Source organism: Mya arenaria, chromosome 3 (genome assembly GCF_026914265.1).
Source record: "Mya arenaria isolate MELC-2E11 chromosome 3, ASM2691426v1".
Classification (NCBI taxonomy): Eukaryota; Metazoa; Mollusca; class Bivalvia; order Myida; family Myidae; genus Mya; species Mya arenaria.
Window position 1 is genome coordinate 34,682,608 of NC_069124.1, and position 25,991 is coordinate 34,708,598.

A 25,991-nucleotide genomic window follows, 5' to 3' on the forward strand; every position below is an offset into this window, starting at 1 on the left:
AACCGGGTTATTAGGATGAGGTTGTCATTGGGCAGGCGGGCGGACGGGCGGGCGTCAAACATTGGTTTCTGTTCAATAACTTTAGTTAGCATTGATAGATATTTAATAAACTTGGTGTGTAGGTAGCTTATGGGAAGAGCTAGCTTGGGATTGCTTTTGAGGTGGGTAGGGCTAAGGTCAAGGTCACTGTTACTAAAAATAGAAAAATGGTTTCTGCCCAATAAGATTAGTTAGCATTGATAGATATTGAAGAAACTTGCTGTGTAAGTTGCTTATGTAAAGAGCTAGCTTGGGATTGCTTTTGAGTGGGGAGGGGCTAAGGTCAAGGTCACTATTACTTAAAATAGAAAAATGGTCAAGGTCACTGTTACTTAAAATAGAAAAATGGTTTCTGCCCAATAGCTTTAGTTAGCATTGACAAATATTGATGAAACTTGGTGTGTAGGTAGCTTATGTGAAGAGCTAGCTTGGGATTGCTTTTGAGGGGGGTGGGGCTAAGGTCAATGTCGCCTGTTACTAAAAATAGAAAAATGGTTTGTGCCCAATAACTTTAGTTAGGATTGATAGATATTGACGAAACGTGGTGTGTAAGTTGCTTATGTGAAGAGCTAGCTTGGGATTGCTTTTGAGTGGGGAGGGGCTAAGGTCAAGGTCACTATTACTTAAAATAGAAAAATGGTCAAGGTCACTGTTACTTAAAATAGAAAAATGGTTTCTGCCCAATAACTTTAGTTAGCATTGAACAATATTGATGAAACTTGGTGTGTAGGTAGCTTATGTACAGTGCTAGCTTGGGATTGCTTTTGAGGGGGGTGGGGCTAAGGTCAAGGTCGCCTGTTACTAAAAATAGAAAAATGGTTTCTGCCCAATAATATAAGTTAGCATTGATAGATATTGATGAAACTTAGTGTGTAGGTAGCTTATGTGAAGAGCTAGCTTGGAATTGCTTTTGAGTGGGGAGGGGCTAAGGTCAAGGTCACTATTACTAAAAATAGAAAAATGGTTTCCGCCAACAGTAATTTTCAGTTACGTCTCTTTTTGATAAAAGTAAAGATAAAGTCATACAACAAATTAATTGGCTATAATTTCTGATTGCCCATAAAAAAAACCTGGTTTCGTCGCATTGCGGCGCTTCAAGTTTTACAATTATGATATCAAAATTAAAACATTTTATTAAATACTTGTCCTGAGATTTGTTACAGAAAAATACTTTTTTTGGTGCCAATCTGGTGTACCGTCCCTTTAATAAGAGTGAAGAGTGACACTAAACTAAATTGTAGTTACCTTTAACATCTACCACAAGTTTTGGTTTGATACTGTTTCCATTGTGATAAGAAACCTTGACATCTGTGACCTCAGGTTTTTGTCTCAGCGCCTTGGCAACTATAGCTAAATATATAGCCCGTTTTCGAAGATAGCGCTGATTTAAGTGGTCCATCCCATCAAAACACTCCTAAAATATATTATGTACATGTATGTGGGATTAAACTTTAAGGATACAATACTGGGTACATGTACTTTGACTAAAGGATGTCTTAGTGAACTGATATTTCAATACAATATTGGATGTTTTACTATATTAAAATTATTTTGATAGTGATCTGATTTGATTAAGTAATAATTATTTCATTTGGCTATATATATAATATGTATCTGGCTCCCTTCATTAACATTAACATTGACACTAACATAAGTCTTGTTTTCCTGCATATCTTTCATCCTGCAAAAAACTGTTAAAACATTGAGCAATCTTTATGAAATTATGAAAGTAGACAATATAAACAAATACCTTAGGCATACTGAGCACCAGGTCAACACTGACAGCAGGTTTTGCACAAATCTTAGCGGAGAAACTACCCGTCACATTAACGCTGCTGGGAGGCTGAAACTGGAAGCGTCCCTTGTCGCTCTCTGGCTCCATCTCCATGGGAACAGGCACACCCAGTTTCGTTAGCAGCTTTCTATCAGTTAGCTTAGAAAAATAATATTGACAATTATATATAACCAATTTATTAGGACATGTATCAATTAAACTAGTAAATGCATTTTTATAAAAAATAAATATCCATCCAACAGTTTTAAAAACTAAAATTGCTTTTGTTTTTTGGGTACCAGGCAGTTTAATTTTTTAGGTATTTTTATTTGTTAAACAGAGCCATACTGTAAGAATTCAAGCCAGGAATTATGTAAAATGATCACATTTGATTTGAAAAACATCCAGTAAGTCATATTTCTATGTTTTGTTATAAGCTTGGTAAATGTAACAAGCTTGATGTGTTCATACCTCATACTTCTTTCCTGGCTTCAAATTCAATAAAGCAGTTTTCAGGAATTCCACAGCTTCCTCAATGCGTTTTCGCCTCTTTTCCTTCATGATCACCTCAGCAAGTAATTCAGTAATCTGAAGAAAGATTTATTCACACATCCACATTTTTCATCTCTAAAAAGACAAATTACCCAGGAAAATGCCAAAAAAGACCAATCTCAATCTTCATCATTATACATAAAATCTTTACCTGTATTAGATGAGTTTTTATTCATCTACATGTATTTATTTAACAAACAAACCTGTAGCCTGAAAAGGGTGGAGTGGAAGAGGTTTTCTGTTTCTTTTAGCTCATTCAATTCCTCATTAGTGGGCGGCCTGTAAAGATCTCCTTTGTTGTTTCGAGACACCTTACTAGCTGGCACACCCTCAGGCAAGTCAATGGAAGGCTCCAAAAACCTGTACATAATACAACTCATTAACTCACAGAAAACAAAATCATCCATTTGAATGAGAGAAAGAACATTAGCAAAGGACAAGAGCTCATGTAGCTTAGTAGTATGCAGTTATATACTGATATTGTATATAACTATATCGTCATATCCGTTTTAAAGTTTTAAACCTAAGTGCTCATCCTTTATTTTCCCACCCCTTTAACCCTGATATTTATTTATTGCATGTAATTCTACCTTTTTCTTGAGTCATGCTCTATTTTTCCTGTTGTTATCTCAGCCTGTTCCTCTTCTTCCTCCTCCTCTCCTACTGAGTCCATCTCTGCCTCACTGTTATCCACATCACTATCTTCAACAGTGGCACTCACATCACTGTCTTCACCGCTGTCACTCATCTCTTCCTCTGATGACATCCTTTGAGTGTAAAAAAAATATGCATATCCAATTTTGATGTACGGTATTAATCATTTTTATGCTCGATAATAGTTTAGTTGACAAAAAAAAAACAACAAGTGAGATCTCTGTAATGCATTTTTGTATGATAAGAATGTGGACGAGGAGTTATATGAGGGTGCTGCACCCTGTCCTTTTTTGGTAGAACCCCTCATGGAGACCAGCATATGCACCCTTCTGCCTTCATTAAACTGAATGCTTTATATAATCAAACATCTCCTTATATGTTTTCCTTAAAGCTAAACATCTTCAATTCAACACATTTCTACATTTGATTTAAAATTCATAATATTCAAGTTCTTATAAGCTGGTTTCAATGTGCGCTTTACACTCTTTACCTTTTCTGCATAACCCTGACCTTTTCAAAACCTGGCTCCAACCCTATTATGAGTCTATACAATGAGTTTAGATACCATAACTTTGCTGTTCTTTTCTTACTAAATTTACCCTTGTCAGGTCAAATAAACTTTTTGAGTGAAAAGGGCATACATTTGATAAAGTCCCGGACGTCAGCTATTTTGCCTGTCCTGGTCGTAAAACACAGGACATGTTGACACTAATCCGTTAATTGGTATGTGTGTCGTCGAGGTCATCGTCAATCACCCGATAATTGATCTATTGGCCTATTGTTGTGCTTAACAAGTCGGGGAGGGTTCTTGTATACAAATTCATTGTTTTCATATGGATTTGTTTGGTCTTATGAATGATAGCTTTTAATTGATGAATTGATATTTTTCACACATTTTACCAACAAACGTGCATGGAGGTAAGTTCAAAGAAAGTGACAAAATGAGTAAATAACTAGGGATGGAAACCGGATACCAAATCGGTATCCGGATATTCGTATCAAGTATTCGAATACTATCCGGATACTCGTATCAAATTGTTTTCATAATAAGAAAATTTCCTATTATATGTCACCCACCTTCTGTTATTTGACATAATTGTCCACTTAATTTATAATTCATCATATGGCAATTTCACTTTTTCATTCATTCTTTCTCAGTCTTAATAATTTATAATGTTATAATTAAAGCTAAACAAATCATTTTGCGTCATAAAACTCATGATGAATACCACATAAACACCTCGCGAATTTGATAGTCACTTCGGCCGAGGTGGTTGCTTGGTTACTGCCACGTGCTTTCGAGTTTGTTATTTATCAGCAGATTTCATGTTAAATGACGCTTTGATTATTTGATAGTCGATTGTAATTTTATTTCATTACATTGTTTGATTTAATGCAATACCTACAACTTCTGCAGTGTTTTGTAATAAAGCATATAATTGCGGAAAAGATAAGAAGACAAAAAGAAGATCTGATTTTTCTTTATTTACATGCGTGTACTTTTTTTATTTATCAAAAACATGTTTACATATGGTATGAAAAATAAATTACAAGATGCAAAATGATGGAAAACTGAAAAGATAAACAAATTTGTTTTTGTATTTATTGTTCAGATAGCAATGATTTCTTCATGCATATTCATCAAAAATACGATTGGTCATTAATAGCTTTGATTGCACGACCCTTATCTTGTGATTGGACGATCAATTCCTACGGATTAATGATCAATCCGTTTAATATCAACTAGTGTCAATTAAGCAGATCTGAGATCACAAAACAACACTTGTCATTGTAAACAAGGTCACAGAACTTTACAAGGTGCTGCACGAGGACACAATATCACGCCTTGTGCAAACACCCAATTAGCAGACGATTTGTGACACATACCCGCTTCGCGACAGACACTGTTGATCATCTGAAATATTTCATCTGAAAAGTTTTATAACAATTGCTATGTCTCTGCTAAGCTATTTCATTGAAATTTTAATTCTTAACGAATATTCGAATACCCATTTTGGTATCCGAATACTTGTGTGATATCCGGATATCCGCATACTCGGATATTCGCATCCATCCCTATAAATAACACAAAATTAAAACACGGAAAACATCCCATATTCCATTCAAATTTCAAAGTCGATACGTCGTTACACTTTAAACAACTTTAAACACCTTACACGTCCATAAGGAATTTTAGTGTTTTGAACTTTAAAATATTGTGTGTCATAAATTGCAAACGTTTTAAATGTGATGAAAAAATAATTATTTTGTAATGAATGTTCTCAAAAGCGCGGGAAAACAGGTGCCCGTATAGTTGTTTATTTCCTGTTTTGATGAAACTGAAAGTAGACTGCATATCCTCCTGGTTAGCACTTCATTTAAAGCCTGGGAAAATATCTGGTGGTTTTATTTATTCAAGAAAATGCAGAAAAAAACAAACCATGTCAGAGTCTTTGGTGATTTTTTATTTGGCGACTCTGCGCGTCCATATCCCGCTTGTTGTTTTCTTAGCCAAGAATGACAGATCTCAGCGCTAATTATATTGAGCAGAAAGTTAATGGGCACCTGCTAGAAAGTGTTAAAATGGCACTACTTTGTTAACAGAAGTCGATCTAAATTAGTGTTTCATGAAACACTTAAGTGTAATAAGATAAAGGTATTGGCTTAATTACTTAATTAATTAACTTGTGGCGTTTAGGGAACAAAATGAATATCCAATTGTTAAACAAAGTTCCCTAAACGTGCATTATTGTGGCTAGTATTTTCCATGAATTATCCATTTGGCTTATGTTTAAATACCCTGGTTTTCTAAACAAAATCCCTTGGCTAGGGGCTAGGTAGTACCAATAATGAACGATCAGGGATCCTTTTTTATTATTTTGACATTTCTTATGTATGTCTCAAGTCTGTCATAGTAAATATTATGGTTAAAAGACTTGTTGACGGCCATTTAGGCGGACTAGGGGCAAGGGCTCCAGAGATTATGCATACCTGTAGGATGATTACCTGTAGGATGATTTTGGGTTCTGTATAAGGACTTGTGCCCTTTTTAAATGTATCTGATATGTCAACAGTTAACAAATAGCATAAATTGTTGTTTACATTAAATATGGTAACATGGGTGCTTAATCATTTGTAAATGTTAGCCCAGTTTTGCAATGACCAATGTAGCTTTTTTAAGCTGTCCGAAATTGCATGTATCCGAATAACATCAAAAATCATGACATATGGAATTGACGCTTTACAAACATACCAATAATCCATATAATAACGACTGCTTGTGAATACATTTTTCTGTCACTGGTCTAGCTAAACTTTTCACTATAAAACTATGTTACTTACCTGGAAATCAAAAAAATAGTTGTCTGTCAGCACTCTCACGTGTGTTTACTAAATTATCGGGTCTGAATACTCTTCAATTGTTGAGTGTGTTGAAAGTCAAAATGTGACTTAAATGTGAAAATAACGAAAATTTACAAGATTATTGTTGGGTTAGTTATCACATTTTATACAATTATATTAGATATATGATATTTGTAAAAAAACATTACTAGAAAAATAAAAAATTCCATATCAGTGTCATTGGTTCTTTGGAAATATAAATTATGATGTTAAATAAAAAAAAAAAAAGTTATTTGACAATGAGTGTTGTAGCCATGATCATAGTCATTGTTCATCATTCCATTTAAAATTAATAATCTATTATGCAATATAAAAATGTGTACCTGGTAGTACATGTAGCTATACTATTTTAGACTAGCCTATATAATAGAGTGTGGAAACAGGCCATTCTAAGACGCTCAGCTAACATATTTGACCACTAAACAACATACTGATATTGACTATTCCAGAAATGATTCACCTTCGCGATGGCACACATATTATCTTCTTTTAATCTAACTAGTCAATATGTGAATAAATTTTTTCACCATGCTGGCGAAAAATATTAAAGAAATGACTTTATCAAGTCTTTTCAACTGTTTACATATATTTACACATCACTAAATGGACCCACGCAGTTGTTATATTATTCCCTGTGAACAGAGTAACAAATATTTTGTGTGAAAGTACTCAGTCCATTATATGCTGTATAATATAGTGAATGAGTGACCAAGTCACCCAATACGCTTAGTCTAACTAATTGTACATGGACAGATTTTTTTACATTTTTGATTTGGCAAAAATATTAGCAGATTTGATTAGCAGAATCACGTAATGAACGTCTATTATTTTAGACTACCAATTCGCTATGTGCTGGACTGTTACCAAAGTTTAAAAGAAAATTCCTGTTCTTAATAAATGTATGTGTTCCACATTTTACACACATCAAATTAAAGTTACACTTGTATTGAATATGTCTTAGTTTATTATTTTCTTATTTATTTTAGCTTGATTGTGAAAACAGTTGAAAGCTGATATGAATCACTCTTTGAGTCTGTTATGCTTTACTGGGTAGAAACAAAACTGCGATCGCTCGAGGTCGCCGGGGACCGAGCCTGAACCTCGAGGGAACCGATGTTTCGAAAGACCCGATTTTCAATTCTTCAGTCTGTTATGAAATATATTTCAGTGTATTTTAAGTTTGAAGTCGTCTGCTTACTAAGACACCGATTATGTGTTCCGTTGTGGAAATTGCTCATATCTTCAAAGGCTGTCGTATACTATATGCATACTAGATATAAAATGTAAAAGAAATATTAATAAATTTTCACGAACTAGAAACATGTGCAGTTACGACCAACAAGTGGATGAATGCAAAAAAACTAAAAATGAACACTTCCAAAACAGAATTCATTATGTTTGGCAGTAAGGCTCAACTAAATAAATGTGTCACTACAAACATAGATATTGCTGGTGATGCTGTATACCGAGAAAGCTGCATTAGATACTAAGTTGCCTTTCTTGACGAAACCTTATCCTTTAAGGAACACTTGAAGCGTAAATGCCCCACTGCAATGTTGAACTTTTTCAGGGTGAAGTGTATACGAAAATATTTAACCAGAACTGCAACCGAAATCCCTTTACTTTCACTTGTTATCTCTCATTTGGACTACTGTAACCTTATACTGTATGGTATTTCTGAGATAGAGTTAACCAAAATGCAGCGCATCCAAAATATGTGCGCAAAATTAGTTCTTAACCGAGGCAATTATGACGGGGCCAAGCAAGCTCTCTTTGATCTGCACTGGCTGCCAATAAAGGCTAGAATCAACTTCAAGATATTGACAGTTATGTTCAACTGTGGCACTGGTAGGGCTCCTGCTTATTTGACTGAGTTATTGTCTGAGAGTGTAAGTCGTAGACAAGGATTAAGATCAGCTAGTGACCCTGGTATCAAGTATGATGTACCATTTAACAAGAGAACAAGGTTTAACGATAGAAGTTTTTGCACAATAGGACCAAAACTATGGAATAGTCTGCCATTGTATATTAAGCAGTCAATGTCTATAGATGTGTTCAAGAAAAACCTCAAAACTCACTATTTTACACAGTTTTATGACTTGTTTTAAAACCGACTCCGAATGTCTGATATTCTATTTGATTTTTTAGAGTCTTAGAGTTTTTTGTTGTTTTCATTTTTTATCGGTTGCTTTGACCAATTATGTTTTTACTTCATGTACATATATTACTTCTTTAGTCAACTTTAATCTAATGAATGTTGCAAGTTTTAATATCTTATTGTTTAACTTCTTTATATTGTCTTATATAAAAATATGTTCAAATATTATAATTATCTTCTAAAATGCCCATATCAACTAATATCGGCCATGCGTTAACAGTGTTAAACGGTTTTCACACCCTATCAAATTGCCTTTCAACTGTCATTGCTATTTTTCCAACTTGCGAAAATTTTAATACCTAGCAATTGTTTGTTTATTTTGGAACACGCGTTCGAAAAAAAGTGTCAAATTATGACCTCGAGGGAGCCATAAGGTTTTGTGCATGATTTGTGTACTTGGGACCGAGTATATTGCTCGACTTCTCAACATAATTAGGTTTCGATGCAGCGTAGGTATATTTTATATGAAAATAGAAGTAAAAAAGTTTGGGACCAAGCTCCGACCTTGAGGGAACGCCGGTTCTGGAACTACCGCTTGATCGAACGACCACAGTTTTACTGTATTTCACTTTTTCAGGGGCCATAAGAATAAACCCCTTGTGGGGATTGATGTCTCCATTTGGGTGGAAGGCCAACATCTATTCCACCGAACCACTTTCACCCTCAGATATATATTAAATGCATGTTGGATTGTTTTTATAGACTTTTGTATGTTTCAGGTTGCCTGATACATTTTCAACATGAGGCTGACTCAGTTACTATTAAAGAGGGGCAAGGATCAGTTCAAACTCAATGGAGAAAATTTCAAGTACTGGAAGAGATTTGTTTTCCAGGAACAGGCTAAGAATTTCTATGTAAGGCTTTATTAATACTTGCAAATTTAATATAAATTTCCATAATATGGCATACATAAAAACACAGTAGAAAGAAGGCTGAACACTTCAGGATTAACAATTGTCAGTTGTAAAAAAAAAACCCAGTTAACATGCATATATTTAATTCGTAAATATCATTACCAAATATTTAATGGCATTTTTAAACTGATTTAGATGACAATTCCAATATAATAATCAATACTTGATGATTTTTTGTGCATTTTCCCATCCTTACTGCGCAATATCTACAAAATATACATGTACCACTCTGATTCAGGGTCCTGATGTATACAGACATCCACTAATTGGTCCAAAATCACATGCCGACAGCAGCAAGAACTGGTATTACACAAGACATGCTCCTTACAGCTTTGAGAATGTGACAGAACAGCAATATAAACCCAAGGATATGCCAACTGTTAAACCAATTAAAGAATGGGAAATTTTCTTAGGCGATAGGGTAAGCACCTTCCATATGATCTTGATATAAGAAATGCATATTAAAAAAGTTTCTAGATATGCATTACAATATCCCTAACAAGACAGTGTGCTGTAGTCTATACCTATGCTGTGTAAAAAAATGGATATAGTGAAAAGAATTGATGCATGTAAACATCATCAGATGTTTACCAAACAAATTTTATTGTTTTAATACCATGGAATTCGTCATGGTATTCGTCCATTTTGATTTTCGAAATTGATAAAAATGTCCTTAAATGAACACAGCAATAAAAAGCACTTTGTCAATGGCTGCCAACAGTTATATGTTTAAAATAAGGCCACACCTGTTTTGTTTGATTGATAAACTACACATATTAGTCTGAAAATGTGAAAAAACAATTTTGAAAAAATACATGATTGTGAAAATATGATGCTCAAGTTAAATAATATGATATACCAGGGGTATTGGTGGTTAAAATTTCAATTGCTATATTGCTGTTTTTCTCTTCAGTAGTTGTGACAGACATAATGTAACATGTTTTTGCTTTTCTGTTTTAAAAGACAGTTGTACCAGAAAATTGTGAACAAAAATACATTTGCTTTGACTCTGGCTAACACTTTAAATAAATGTTGTTGATGATCATCATCTCCCCTTCTTGTTGATTTTGTGTATTTAAACAAATTAAAAATCATAACATTTCAAAGAAAATGTTGATCTGTGAGCAACATGTTTAATTGCATGACCCCTATTTGCTAAGACACGCAACTTGACTTTAGACAATTACCTTTAAACTGCTCTGTCTGTCAAAGATTTTATCACTCTGGACTCTTAACACATTCTGTGATGGTGGCTTGATTTCTTTAAAAACAGAGTTTGCTGTTCATGCAATTTATCAATGGAGGGTTAGCTTCAGCTTTGTTCTTTTGATTTAATATTTGAGTATACTCAACACCAAACCCAGCTGAACTTATAATTGAGCACTGGTAGACTTCAAATCTAATAATGATGTTTGGTACCTCTGACTTTATTCCTAGGATATCTTTTTATAACAGCCCTAATTTTTTAAAATGGAACCCAAAAGATCCTAATTTTAGCTCTAAAATTTGTTCAGAATATAAGCGTTAATTTATTTTGAGAAGCTGCTGGAAATCCTGTATTAACTATCACCATTTCTTGAGGGTACAATGTACATGTATCCAAGCTAGATGTAATTATATTTATATTTATTTAAACAAACATTGTTAATTCATGATGTTGAATGCTATGATAAATAATAATGAATATTGAATTTATGTTGGTGTCACTGTCATGAACATCACATTTTTTGGTGTAAAACTCTCGTTTTTGTGAAATGCACTTTTTTGTATGATGAAATAAAGTGTGGCAAATCATTAGGAGTGTAAAACTAAGATACCAAAAGTTGAAACCCTTCAGTATATGCTCAAATGTTGTCTTTGAATACCACAATTTTTATTAGCCTTATGCACCAGTCAATTGTAACCACGGCCCCACCAGGTCCGTGGGTATACTGGGGAAATGGGCCGTGTTTTTACCTTTCAGGTGGCCCTGGGGTGCGGGGCCATTTGGCGGGGACTTTTTCAGCAGTTTGTTGCCACAGAGCAGGCATATAACTTGGGATTGGCTGGACCGAAAGTCAAAGTCCCCGCCATTCCCTGGACTTGGGGGAGTGGGGATGGGAGGCGTAGTTACAATTGACTGGTGCATTAATAACACCTATGGTCACTTAAAGTGACTTGCTCATTTTTTGTGTCGCCTGAAAAGACGACATATAGGGGTTACTTTTGTCATCGGCGGCGGCGTCCGCGTCCCATTTTCGCTTGTCCGGGGTATATCTCCTAAACTATTAGTGGTATCAACTTGAAACTTCATATGTACATAGATCTAATTGAGGGCAAGTGCAGTGCACAAGAACTGTTGCTCTTGCTTCCATATTTTTTAGAGTTATTGCCCTTTGTTATTTTTCATGCTTAAAGTTTTGTCCGGGGCATATCTTGTACAATATAAGAGTTATCATCTTGAAACTTCATATGTAGATAGATCTCATGGAGGGCAAGTGCAGTGCACAATAACAGTAACTCTTGCTTTCTTAGTTTTAAAATTATTGCCCTTTGTTAATTTTCATGCTTAAAGTTTTGTCCGGGGCATATCTTAAAGAATTAAGAGATATCAACTTGAAACTTCATAGCTAGATAGATCTCATTGAGGGCAAGTGCAGTGCACAATAACAGTAACTCTTGCTTTCTTAGTTTTAAAGTTATTGCCCTTTGTTAATTTTCATGCTTAAAGTTTTGTCCGGGGCATATCTTGAAGAATATAAGAGGTATCAACTTGAAACTTCATAGCTAGATAGATCTCATTGAGGGCAAGTGCAGTGCACAATAACAGTAACTCTTGCTTTCTTAGTTTTAAAGTTATTGCCCTTTGTTAATTTTCATGCTTAAAGTTTTGTCCGGGGCATATCTTGAAGAATATAAGAGGTGTCAACTTGAAACTTCATAGCTAGATAGATCTCATTGAGGGCAAGTGCAGTGCACAAGAACCGTTACTCTTGCTGCCATATTTTTAGAGTTATTGCCCTTTGTTAATTTTCTTGCTTAGGTTTTGTCCGTGGCATATCTCGTAAACTATAGGAGGTTTCAACCTGAAACTTATTCCGTAGGTATATCTGATTGAGGGTTCAAATGCCACCTACACTTGAAAGTTAAATGGCAACATCATTGTCTATAAATGAATAAAATGCCAATCTAACAGCTATAATGTCGACAGTAAATAATTCGTCAGGCGACACATCCGACTCGCGGAGTTCTAGTTTGAACAAACCGTGCACTAGTTTTCCAGGTAATGATGCATCTGAAAACACTTATTTTATCATTATTTTACTCTATGATATTGAAATTGCAGAAAAAAATATGGTGATAGCATAACAAAGTATTTTGGCTTTAGTGGGGTTTGAACCCTCACTGATCAAGTTAAAACAAATTTAGCATCTATTTTTTTCTTGACTTTACTCTTGTGACGAGTGGATCTGGATCCGCTAGGATGCTAGGACAAAAAAGTATAAAAATCAGCCAAAGTTGAAGTATGCGTACCTGACCATACATACAGTATGATCTTTGCCCCCCAAACTCCCCATGCACAATTATGTTAGCTACGCCCATGATTGTCGACAACAATATAAAAGTAGCCTGTCTCTGAGACAGATGTCTTAATATTTTAAACCCATTGCGGAAAATATGTTATGTTTTTTAAAACAGAAAATCGGAAAAAAGCATTGAATGTTTAAAAGCTGTTGATTTTAATTGTTTTATTCACTTTGATGATTTTAAGATTAGTAAGACGGTGGCGAAAAAGTTTAAACAAATGATAAAAGGTCGGAGTAATATGATTGTATTGTCCCAGATGTAAGTTAATAAAGAAAAGAAATTTAAATTATCGTCAAACGCTTCTGCAGACGACGAGAACTACTTTACTGCGGAGGGTTAAAACCACGCAGTCTATCATGCGTCTAGGTAACTCAGCTAGCGAACTGGCAGAGTTAATTGCTTACCTGGCAGATATTTTCACAGTGAATGAGATATATTCATGGAATGTTTCCTGGTATGATTTTCCCGCAGATCTTGCAAAATGCGATAAGCAGACAATGGCGGCGAGTAAATCGTAATTTTTCGTCAAATTCGTTGAGAAATAAACAGAGGACAACAGTCCAAGTGCAGCAGACGCTTGGATCGAGACATATAATCTACTTTCGGTTTAAGGTAGGTCAAATTGAACATCGACTTTTGAGATAACACGCGTTTATCGAGTTTATTTACTTAGTATTCTTCCTGACTCTTCTATCACCGACGTCTATTCTACTAAAACATTCAACGCAACGTTCTTAATATCGTGTTAAAACGCTCAAAATCTGGGAACAGTAGAACCTAGACTAGAAATTAAAATGATAGGATTGGTTTGTAACATACGTACAATTATTTGGACTACGTATTTTTTAATAATTGGGTACTGTATTTTATAATAGTTGAAATTGTTAGTTGATAAATTATTACATTTTGATTTCACTATTAAAAGTAATATGCATGCATTTCAGAGATACACATCCACCATGTCACGCCAGGGGTTACCTGTAGATGAAGGAGTGTTGTTTGGAATTGGAAACTCACTACTGGACATCACAGTTGTCACAGATGAGAACTTCCTGAAACGTTTTGATCTAAAAGCCAATAATGCCATCATTGCTGGGGAAAAACACAAAGAGATTTATCATGCCATGCTGGATGAGTTTGAACCATCATTTTTACCTGGTGGTGCTACTCAGAATAGTATACGAGTTGCTCAATGGCTTCTGGGAAGACCAAAGGCCACAACATTCTTCGGTAGTGTAGGCCATGATAAATTTGGGGATATTCTAAAGTCAACTGCTGAAAGTGTGGGCGTCAATGTTCGATATCAAGTAGTTGAAGGTCTTAGCACAGGGAGATGTGGGGCTGTGATTACTGGAGAGGATCGATCATTAGTCACTGAGTTGGGAGCTGCAGAGAAGTTTGATGCCAAGTTTCTTGATGAACCTGAAAATTGGGCACTTGTTGAAAAAGCCATGTATTTTTATATAGGTGGATTCTTTCTACCTGTAAGTATGGATGCAGTATTGAAACTTTTACAGCATGCAGTTAAAACAGATAAAACTGTGGTTATGAATCTCCATGCGACTTTCCTTTGCCAGTATTTTGCAGATAAGGACCTAAATCTCATGCAGTATGTAGATGTGCTGTTTGGAAATGGAGATGAAGCAGCAGAGCTTTGTAAGAATATGGGCTTTTCTACCACTGATATTAAGGAAGTGGCAATCAAAACATCTCAACTGCCAAAACTTAACAAATCCCGGGAGAGAATTGTAGTGTTTACTCAGGGACGGGATCCAACAATTGTTGCCCAAGGAGGTCATGTCACAGAATATCCGGTCGTACCAGTTCCTCATGACCAGATAAAGGATACTAATGGATGCGGTGATGCCTTTGTGGGAGGCTTCCTGTCCCAGCTTGCCCTGGGCAAGCCAGTTGTGGACTGCCTCAAGTGTGGCTTCTATGCCTCAAGGGTTGTTATTCAGTATTTTGGCTGCAACTACCCTGATGCACCGGACTTTCCGTAATGTTGCCTTTGAACATGTATTAGTACATTGTCTTCCTCACTCAAAAAGTTGTGTCAAATTCTCCAATAAGGGTTAATATTGTTGTACCAAAGTACTTTTTTGTAGTTGTTCCATTACAACAGAAGTTACTGTTCCAATACAAACTTGTACAAGATTCAAAGAAATCACCCATACATTATTATGCATTATACAATATAGTTAAACTTTGAAGTTTAATATATGATATCAATTTATACAAAAATCGAATATAATACTTATCTTTGTAAATTATCTGAATCGTAATGTTGTTGATCAGGCATTGAAAATATTGACAATTGCTGGTAATCAATATATTTATGAAAATAACTGTATTGTTTACTCCCTGATAGTTATCCATGCTGTTCCAACCTTACCTGTATACATGATACTTCTTATATAAACCCTATATGAGTGACTGACTTCTCCAAAGGTGACTCTATACCTCCATAAAGCATTTTTTCCTAGCCAATATCGTAGCGCTTATAATATATCTTACAGAAAAACAATGCACCTGCTAATAAAAGTTGCCAATGCAGAAATAAACAGTTTATTTGGTATGGCGATGAGAAGTTAATAGAAACTGATCTGCATCAGTTCTTCATGGAAAACTTCATGGAAAACTAGTGTAATTAGCAAAGGTAATGGGTACTTAATCTTTTATTTGTAAGTTTGTTTATTGAATTGTTGAGTTACAGTCAATGGAGATACATTTGCCATTGGTATGAATCTGTGCACTTGTGGCATAAAGGGTAACATAATGAAATTCCTATGTTAAAAATTTCCCCAAACACACATTTTTGTGGCTGCTGTTGTGATTTGTTAACTGGTGCATAATGCACATTTTATCTGCAACCTCTGATAATTCTGCATATTTATGCCCTCATGTATTCATTTTCAAAAGTGTATCACTTATTTGGTTGAATCTTATCTCAAGTGCTCTGAGTGTGCATCAGTATTTAAGATGTGGTATTGATTTATTCTCAGTATCTGTTCGTTTACTTCCAATTTTTTTAAGGCCAAAAAATTGGTTTGGTAATGGTTAAATCCTTCTTTAGCCTTTACGTAAGAATGTTATTGTCATTATTTGGTAATGGTGTTAAAGTAATATTCTGTATAAAGCTTTGTCATAAGGATTCTGTTGTTAAGTTGTACTTACATGTTTTATGTGTTAAACCTTTTTACATGCAAAATTGCTTAAATCAGATGACGGGTTTACTTCTGTTATACATCATTTTTATATCTTTGAAAGTACTGGTAGATCATTCAGGTAACACTTGCCTACAACTTTATTTATAATTATGTAGATTTTATAACATGGACATCAATTGCTCAAAATAAGGCGATGTTTGTAACTAAATGTGTTGATGCCATTGTAACATTACAATGTATAACTAAGCATTAACTTTGGGATAATGAAATCTTGAAACATTGTGAGAAGTACAACTCGTTTTAAGGATTTATGTTTCTACCTTGATAGTTTGTTTGGCTCTAGATTGTGTTAGATTTCAGAAATGCAACGCTAAGTTACAGAACATCTTTTCGTGATTTAAACATTTATCAATTGTTGCTGATATTCTACCCTGGCAGGGTTTTTTTGTTATACAAAATATATACTTAAAAGTGTGCATTATTATTTTGATTGATATTTATTTTTTTATCCTTGATGAGTTCAAAATAAAACTGGTGAAAAAATAGCTTTTGTCCGCAGTGTTGTTTTCTGGTCCATTAGAATGAGCATTAGAGTTAGTAAGTGTAAGGGGAAAAACAGTTTTGATCTTACCATTTCCATCTATGAACAGACAGTACCATTTCCATCTATGAACAGACAGTACCATTTCCATCTATGAACAGACAGTACCATTTCCATCTATGAACTGACAGTCAAACAGACAATACAAATTCTCTGTGCTTTCAAAGGATCCTCAATGAGGATATAATGAGCTGTGTTGTGCAAATTTGGGTCTTTCGGCATATATTTGTTCAAATTGTTTTATAGGGTATTTCAAATAGATGATAGCTCAGGGAGTAATACTGAAAAATTCATTAAGATATCTCTAAAATTGCGTAAGATATATGTTTACAAGTAAGACCATGCTTTGTGCATTTTAAATATTGAATTTAGCCTTGCAAAGCATGCCTTTCTTATGAAAGTACATATGTAAGATGACAAGCATCATTATCAATATTCCATCGACCTTATTATTTTAGTTGTTATGCTAACATGGGATCTTTGTGGAGCCTAAATAAAAAAGGTTTGATGATTCATTCTTGTTCATTTAAACAATCCGTGCATTTAAACACACTATGAATGCATTTGAAATAAATTTGGATGAAATCTGTGGTTGCTATGGAAACATGAGTAAAGTAATTGTCATAAATTGTCATAAAAATGATGCGCAAATGACAATCCGTTTGAAGAAAGAATTTTGGAAGAAATTAAGTAACATTATATTTGGCATTTTATGATAATATCATTTGTAATAAGTATGCCCAAAGGCCCCATATCCCACAGTGTAGCTCATATTGTGTACAGTCATTTATATATTATTCATTTTTAGCTCACCAGAGCACGAAGTGAGCTTTTGTGATTGGTCTTTGTCCGTCGTCCGTCAATCCGTCCGTCAACAATTGCTTAAAAAACATCTCTAAAACTACCAGTCCAAATTCAATAAAACTTTACAGAAAGCTTCCTTGGGTGACCCTCTACAAAAATACAACAAGGGGACACGATTGATCAACAACAACAAAATGGCCGACTTCCTGTTTTGCTTTAAAAACATCTCCTCTGAAACTACCAGTCCAAATTCAATGAAACTTTACAGGAAGCTTCCTTGGGTGACCCTCTACAAAAATACAACAAGGGGTCACGATTGATCAACAACAACAACAACAGCAACAACAAAAAAATGGCTGACTTCCTGTTTTGCTTTAAAAAACATCTCTTCTGAAACTACCACTCCAAATTCAAATAAACTTTACAGGAAGCTTCCTTGGGTGACCCTCTACAAAAATACAACAAGGGGTCACAATTGATCAACAACAACAAAATGGCCAACTTCCTGTTTTGCTTTAAAAAAACATCTCCTCTAAAACTACCTGTCCAAATTCAATTAAACTTTACAGGAAGCTTCCTTGGGTGACCGTCTACAAAAATACAACAAGGGGACACGATTGATCAACAACAACAACAACAAAATGACCAACTTTCTGTTTTGCTTTAAAAAAACATCTCCTCTAAAACTACCAGTCCAAATTCAATGAAACTTTACAGGAAGCTTTCTTGGGTGACCATCTACAAAAATACAACAAGGGGTCACGATTGATCAACAACTACAACAACAAAATGGCCGACTTCCTGTTTTGCTTTAAAAAACATCTCCTCTGAAGCTACCTGTCCATATTCAATGAAACTTTACAGGAAGCTTTCTTGGGTGACCATCTACAAAAATACAACAAGGGGTCACGATTGATCAACAACTACAACAACAAAATGGCCGACTTCCTGTTTTGCTTTAAAAAACATCTCCTCTGAAGCTACCTGTCCATATTCAATGAAACTTTACAGGAAGCTTCATTGCATGACCCTCTACAAAAATACAACAAGGCATTGAGATTGATTAACAACAACAACAACAACAAAATGGCCGACTTATTGTTTTGTTTTTAAAAAAATCTCTGAAACTACCAGGCCAAATTCAGTGAAACTTTACAGGTAGCTTCATTGCATGACCCTTTACAAATATAAACCAAGGCATCATCAGTAAAGATATGTTTAAATTGCAACATTTTTATTAATGCTTTATCACAGAGTTGTGGCCCTTTGCTTAGGTGAGTGTTTTAGGGCCATCATGGCCCTCTTGTTAAGGTTATAAAGGAGACTGCAAGCCGGTTGAACTAGTTATGAATGTAGGGGAAAAAAATAATACAATCTTCTTTGATTGATAATGAACATATAGTCAAAATGCCATATATTTGGACACTCTTAGTGTGTATTTACAAGGTTAAAGAATCTTAAATGTACCACTCATGCTCATATTTAATAATTATTCAGTGTTGTTTTGTCTGAAAGTAGAACTTGTCAATTCCTTTTGGCCCTGGTTATGTGGTTTAAGGGAAGTCTCATATTGTCACAAGAAATTGGGATGTCCTCATGCATGAGCTGCATTTTTCATTTACAGACTCGTATATTTGAGGCAATGTGAGTTGTTTAGTCTTCTTGTTATTTCATTAGATAATAGAGAAATGCAATAAATGGTTTGATTTTAAAATTAGTTTATCAACAAATTCACTGCGGCCTCTCAAAGTATACCATAATAATGATCACAGAACTGTTTTCATTAGATATAAAAGAAAAAACAATCTCAGGGATATATCCCTCCCAATTACATGGGAAACTTTAATGCCAAGGGGCTCATTTTGTGCTTTGGATCAATAGTGAATTCAGAATAACCAATCTTTGTTGGAATTTGAATTTCTGATTTTTTTATACCGAAATAAAATAGCTAGTAGTTGCATGCAACTGTTTTGACTTAATAATATATCTGCAGCAGAATCTCCCCATAAAATGAGTACCATTCACTTACTATGAAAATCTGAAAGCCCCATTAATTCTCAGTAATTAGAACCACCTGTTTGTCGAACTTATTTCTGTGTAAGTTTTTGTGTGAATGTGTTAACAGTTTCCCTAATATTAATTCAAGGAACCACACAGGCTCTGGTGGTTATTAAATAATTATGTTCAAATGTGTGTGTACTAATAACAGGCTCCAATTTCTAAAAAAAACATTAGCTTCATAAGTCCTACATAAGATTCATAAGTTTAAATACTTTTTTTGGTATTATGAATATTTACCTTCTGAATAGGTTTTGGACTCTTAAAAGTTTTATTTAGTGAAATAAAGATTAGGTAAGAAATTAAGCTTACTGAAATAAGCTACTTTAGCTTGTTATGCTTAGAACTGTTGAGAAATTTGGTACAGAAGTTCCTCGTCCTCGTTGAACTTAGGGAATATGTTAATACTTTACAACATTTAAACTTTTTCTCACATAACATAAATGCATGAACTGAAAGCTTTTAAAATGCATCTTTTAATTCTCTATCTTCATACTTAGTATTCGCAAGGAAGTTTGGTTTAGTCAATATACCAATTTATTGATGTAGTCGGTGAATAATGTACATTGCTAAAAAAAAACAAGAACAGCAAACATCATAAATTTTGATGTGATGTAATGCGACAAAGCCTCAAAACATTTAACATGATAATTCTTATCTTTTGGCTCATGTAGCACTATACATGCAGTTATAGCTTATTTTTTAATCACCATTGGAAACACAGGTTGAGGTACTAGTGGGTCCAGACAAGGGGAAAATCGGAGAAGTTATCCACATTGTGAAGGAACGAAACTGGTGCTTCGTGGAGGGCCTGCATATGGTATGAGACATGTATTTTTGCATGTTTATGTAATTCCAATCACATTGGCTCGATTGTTCAAAACTGGGTTTAAGTTAACAGTGTGATTAACATCGTTATTAACTTTTAAAGGCAAGATATTTTATGATCGGCTCAGATGTTTCAATAACATAAGTACAGGGAAAACAGTTGTCTCAAATCTTATTTGGCATATTGCAGATTATTAACGTATTTGTGAAACTTTCAGAGCAATAGAGATTTGAAAGTTAACATGGATGACATTGTTGTTAACTTGAATGAAGTTCTGAACAATCGGCCCATTAAATGAATAACAAAATGCTGTTCATGGTCTTAAACTTTATGTTCAATAATACCAAGTAATTTACATGAATAATAATTGGAATTTGTTGAGTTTGCTGTAAGATCAAAGTTGTGATCTGTCATGTAAAGCAATGTTTTCACAAGATGAAGGGGTAAATTCTTTTCTTTGATCATGAGTGAAATAAATTTGATCTTGCACTGAATTTCAACAGATTTTCTGATTTTTTTTTATTTTGGCACAAAGTGGATTATCATATGCGAAACCTGATGTTACTTAAAAAAAATCAACTTAATAAAACGATATGGGAACCAAAATTTATCAGAGCAGCAAAAATATCAAAATTTCTGGTTTCACTGCAGTGAAATTGATTGTGAATAGAATTTAAAAAATCACAGCATAAAAGAAACAAATTCTATAAAGTTCCAGAATGAAAAGAATAGAAATCACTTTGCATGCACTTTTCAAATGCTGAAAACAATGTAATGAATCTTTCAAAATTTTACTACTGCTTCAGTGAAATGCTGAACATCTACATAATGAAACAATCAGACAAAATGAACTTTTATTCTCAACCATTTCAGTTCAAACGAGGCGTACAGCCAGACTACTCCAACCCAGGGGGGTTTAGCAACATTTTAGCCCAAGAGGAGCCATTGTTGGTCACCCATGAAGTCAAGCTGATCGATCCATCCGACAGGTGATTTTTTTAGATCCATCAGTCAGGTGTTTCTTGTAAACTTGATGGACAGGATGCTAAAGTAATAACTGTCATCGAAATAGACTTTTGGATGAAGAAGCCGGAATTTTTCCATTACTATCTCAGGTGTTCTTCATATAGCTTGGACACTAAAATATGGCCCTTCCGTCCTTTGATATTGTTTAAAAAGTAATGATATGGCATTTCAATAAGATTTTAAGAGTTTTACTCAAACAAATATCAATATATTTATACAAACTGTATTTTATATATAAATAAATATATATATTATGATATTTTTTCAACCGGCAAACATTTGTGGCTTTATATTAAATCTGTTAGACCACTGGGCTGATTTTGCTTAAACTTAATATGATATATACTGGCATTGCTCGCTTTCAAAACTCTTCAAACAACAACTTCTAATTACTAGAGCTCCTAGATATTTTTGTATAAAGCCTCTACCAAGTTTGTTCAAATAGTGACTCTAGGGTCAGAACATGCCCAGCCCTACAGCCCTGGTTCACATTTAAAATATTAGTTTAAATATTTTTAATTGTCAATATCAATTGTGACACTCTTATTCAAAATCTATACATACACATGTATAACAAACATCAATTTTGACTGATAAAACTTTTACTACTTACTTAATAATGCATTTATGGAAAATAATAATTACTGATAACAAGATTGTAACCATGTATTTAATAGCAGAAAGCGCAAAAATATTAAATGATTGGTAAATGCTAAAAGATTAACTGTGGTGAACTATAGTCTCGTAAGGTAGAAATACGGTGTTTTATGCTCATTTTTTATGCCCCCAAAGGTGGGCATATTAAAATCGCACCGTCCGTCCGTCCGTCCGGCTCTGTAACTTTTCCTTGTATGGACAGATTTTAAAATAACTTGCCACATGTGTTCCACATACCAAGACGATGTGTCGTGTGCAAGACCCGTGTCCCTACCTCAAAGGTCAAGGTCACACTTAGTGTTTATTTACAATGGAGTGCTGCATATAAGGACATAGAGTATAGGTTGTCGTGTCCGGGCTGTAACTTTCCCTTGTATGGACAGATTTTAAAATAACTTGCCACATGTGTTCCATATACCAAGATGACGTGTCGCGTGCAAGACCCGTGTCTCTACCTCAAAGGTCAAGGTCACACTTAGTGTTTATTCACAATGGAGTGCTGCATATAAGGACATAGAGTATAGGTTGTCGTGTCCGGGCTGTAACTTTCTCTTGTGTGGACTGATTTTAAAATAACTTGCCACATGTGTTCCACATATCAAGACGACGTGTCGCGTGCAAGACCCGTGTCCCTACCTCAAAGGTCAAGGTCACACTTAGTGTTCATTCACAATGGAGTGCTGAATATAAGGACATAGAGTATAGGTTGTCGTGTCCGGGCTGTAACTTTCTCTTGTATGGACTGATTTTAAAATAACTTGCCACATGTGTTCCACATACCAAGACGACGTGTCGCGTGCAAGACCCGTGTCCCTACCTCAAAGGTCAAGGTCACACATAGTGTTTATTCACAATGGAGTGCTGCATATAAGGACATAGAGTATAGGTTGTCGTGTCCGTGGTGTAACTTTCCCTTGTATGGACAGATTTTAAAATAACTTGCCACATGTGTTTCACATACCAAGACGACGTGTCGCGTGCAAGACCTGTGTCCCTACCTCAAAGGTCAAGGTCACACTTAGTGTTTATTCACAATGGAGTGCTGCATATAAGGACATAGAGTATAGGTTGTCGTGTCCGGGCTGTAACTTTCTCTTGTATGGACTGATTTTAAAATAATTTGCCACATGTGTTCCACATACCAAGACGACGTGTCGCGTGCAAAACCCGTGTCCCTACCTCAAAGGTCAAGGTCACACATAGTGTTTATTCACAATGGAGTGCTGCATATAAGGACATAGAGTATAGGTTGTCGTGTCCGGGCTGTAACTTTCCCTTGTAAGGACAGATTTTAAAATAACTTGCTAGATGTGTTCCACATACGAAGACGACGTGTCCTGTGCAAGACCCATGTCCCTACCTCTAAGGTGAAAGATACACTAAGTGTTTATTAACAAGAGAATTCTGAATATTAGGACATACCAGTGTAGGTTGTCAAGTATGGGTGGTATTTTTTATGTTCAGAGGAAATTTAAAATAACTTGCCATATGTATTTGACACATAAAGGCAAGATCAACTTTTCATGTACTGGCCTTGTTCGTAGGTCAATGTCACATTCGGGGGCATTCGTCACATACTGTGACAGCTCTTGTTTTTAAATTAAACTCAGTATCTTTCATAAGAACCATTGTTTTCAACAATTCTTCCTCAATTTTGGAATATTAAAACAATATTATTAATTGTGGTACAGGTAAATCTTATCTGGGACTAAGAGTGCATCTTAAATTGATTCTTTTTGAGCCTACATAGTATTTACTTTTTAGTGATGGGAACCATTCAAATCACTGCACTTGCACCAGAGTGCTATTTACGCGTTTCATAGTTGAATGCAGATATTGTACATGTATGTACCTGAACATATTATCTGCTCCTACATTACACATTATTAAGTTGCTTCGTTTCCTTCTTGCACTTACACAATGTACTAAGTATACAACATATTTCCAGGAAAAAGACGGACATCGTGTGGCGTTACACCGACGAGGGGGAGCGTATTCGTGTGAGCGTCCGTACAGGGCGTATTATCCCGATGCCCATTCTTCACCTTCACACGTGGGAAGACGGAACAAACGATATGAAGAAAATCAGTGAGTTCAGTCATCAGAATTAAGATATTTGTTAGCAAGTCTGAATAGATAAATATATATTTAATTATAATAAGACTGTAACCCTCAAGCGTGAATGTTCAAGCATGCTTACATTTTTTATTCAAACATGCAAACATGTTTCAGAGTTTTTTTTTGTTTGTTTTAGGGGTTCTGATGTTCAGGATTAATCCTAAAATCAGCTTTTAATTTCAAACTATTGAACAGTTTTAATAATAGTTTTTGCTCAGACATTTGAATAAAAAACAATAGGAAGTACCTTGAAATGAATATAAATGACTTTTTCAATTTCAAAAGGGATTTAAGCCCCTTTACCCTGCTTTGGTTATGAATCCCTCTTACTCAGTCAGATCAGATCCCTGGCGATTTTTCAGGAATTGACTATTTTCAGCTGTCAGAATCCTTGTTGTTTTCTGTAACTACCATGTGGATAAATTACAAAGCAATTCAGTTATACCGCACACTATTTATATAACGTTGTCCATGAGAACATGGAAAAAATCAAACGAGTCACCCTTATCCGTTGTTATTGAAATTGTACAGTAACTCGGGATATGGGTGACATAATTATTTAATACTAATGTTTTATTTTTATCACAATGAGTCATCACTTTATTTCTGCATTCTTATAAAATAACTTTAAATTAATTGATAAACAAGTAAACACTATCAGCTTGTAATATTAATCATGCTTGTACCTGGGAGGAATTCCAATGTTGGGCGTTGTGACCAAAATTAGAACTAACACGCGCTAAAGGCCGATAATCGAACCTTGGACACCTTGGAGAGATGAGTACAACCTCTGTAGCAAGTTATCCTTAAGATACATTTAAAATCTTGTGTTTGAATATCAAGTAATCATTCTTGAATTTCCCAGTAATAGAAATGTTCTCCTTTTCTTTCAGTGGGTGAAAATGATACAGATGTAGTGAAAGTGAAAGAAGAGACATTTCAACCTAAATTGTGTACCTTTGAAGAAGACATCTGTGAAAGTATGGGTATTAAATATCAACCAATAAAGAGTAGAGGATACAAATATTGAAGCTGGAATAAAATATTGAAAAATCTATCTTCTGGTTATTTTGTTATGACAATGTCACTTCTTTTTAGAAAAAAAGCACACAAATTGCAATTGGGATTGCCAAATCTATTTAGTTAAAATATGTAGATATTCTTAGAATTAGTAGCTCTTTTCTAGAACATTGCTAATTCGTAAGGGCAGCCGGGCAGCGTCAAACCCTAACTTTAAGTAGGGGTTGACATATCTTGACCAAACTTGGTCTATAGGAAGAGTTTATGGATACCTTTCATGGGATTGCATTTAGGGTTCCTAGGGTCAAAGTCAAGGTCACTGTTACTAATAATAGAAAAACAGTTGAAACTGAATAACTTTAGTTAGGGTTGACATATCTTGACCAAACTTGGTCTATAGGAAGAGTTTATGGATATCTTTCATGGGATTGCGTTTGGGGTCCCTAGGGTCAAGGACAAGTCACTTACTAAAAATAGTAAAATGGTTGAAACTGAATAACTTAAGTTAGGTTTGACATATCTCAACAAAACTTGGTTTAAAAGAAGAGTTTATGGATACCTTTCATGGGATTGCGTTTGGTGTTCCTAGGGTCAAGGCCAAGGTGTCTTTACTATAAATAGAAAAATGTATTTGAGTTCAAAAATTGA

At 34.8% G+C, this 25,991-nt stretch overlaps 3 protein-coding genes across 5 annotated transcripts in view; 2 read left to right on the forward strand and 1 right to left on the reverse strand.

The window, feature by feature from the left end:
• Positions 1-6,421, reverse strand: part of LOC128227615 (nucleolar protein 6-like) — a 21,231-nt gene extending 14,810 nt beyond the window's left edge. For both annotated transcript variants that reach the window (XM_052938318.1, XM_052938317.1), the window contains exons 1-6: positions 6,362-6,421; positions 2,956-3,132; positions 2,569-2,725; positions 2,285-2,401; positions 1,790-1,972; positions 1,285-1,453 (exon numbers count right to left, since the gene is read on the reverse strand). In XM_052938318.1, coding sequence (XP_052794278.1) covers positions 1,285-1,453; positions 1,790-1,972; positions 2,285-2,401; positions 2,569-2,725; positions 2,956-3,131 — 802 coding nt within the window. In that variant the 5' untranslated portion in view covers position 3,132; positions 6,362-6,421. The remainder of the gene's footprint in view (positions 1-1,284; positions 1,454-1,789; positions 1,973-2,284; positions 2,402-2,568; positions 2,726-2,955; positions 3,133-6,361) is intronic.
• LOC128227617 (probable 39S ribosomal protein L24, mitochondrial) lies at positions 6,419-25,378 on the forward strand. The gene is made up of 7 exons (XM_052938321.1): positions 6,419-6,510; positions 9,299-9,433; positions 9,732-9,914; positions 20,418-20,513; positions 21,396-21,511; positions 24,154-24,293; positions 25,217-25,378. The coding sequence occupies exons 2-7, from the start codon at positions 9,320-9,322 to the stop codon at positions 25,351-25,353; spliced, it is 786 nt and encodes a 261-aa protein (XP_052794281.1). The 5' UTR covers positions 6,419-6,510; positions 9,299-9,319; the 3' UTR covers positions 25,354-25,378.
• On the forward strand, positions 13,048-20,410 carry LOC128227616 (uncharacterized). 2 transcript variants are annotated; one of them, XM_052938319.1, is made up of 2 exons: positions 13,048-13,672; positions 14,005-20,410. In XM_052938319.1, the coding sequence occupies exons 1-2, from the start codon at positions 13,487-13,489 to the stop codon at positions 15,061-15,063; spliced, it is 1,245 nt and encodes a 414-aa protein (XP_052794279.1). In that variant the 5' UTR covers positions 13,048-13,486; the 3' UTR covers positions 15,064-20,410. The 2 variants fall into 2 exon arrangements, with proteins under 2 accessions (XP_052794279.1, XP_052794280.1); XM_052938320.1 differs by lacking the exon at positions 13,048-13,672 and adding an exon at positions 13,683-13,866.
• Positions 25,379-25,991: the final 613 nt, after the last annotated feature.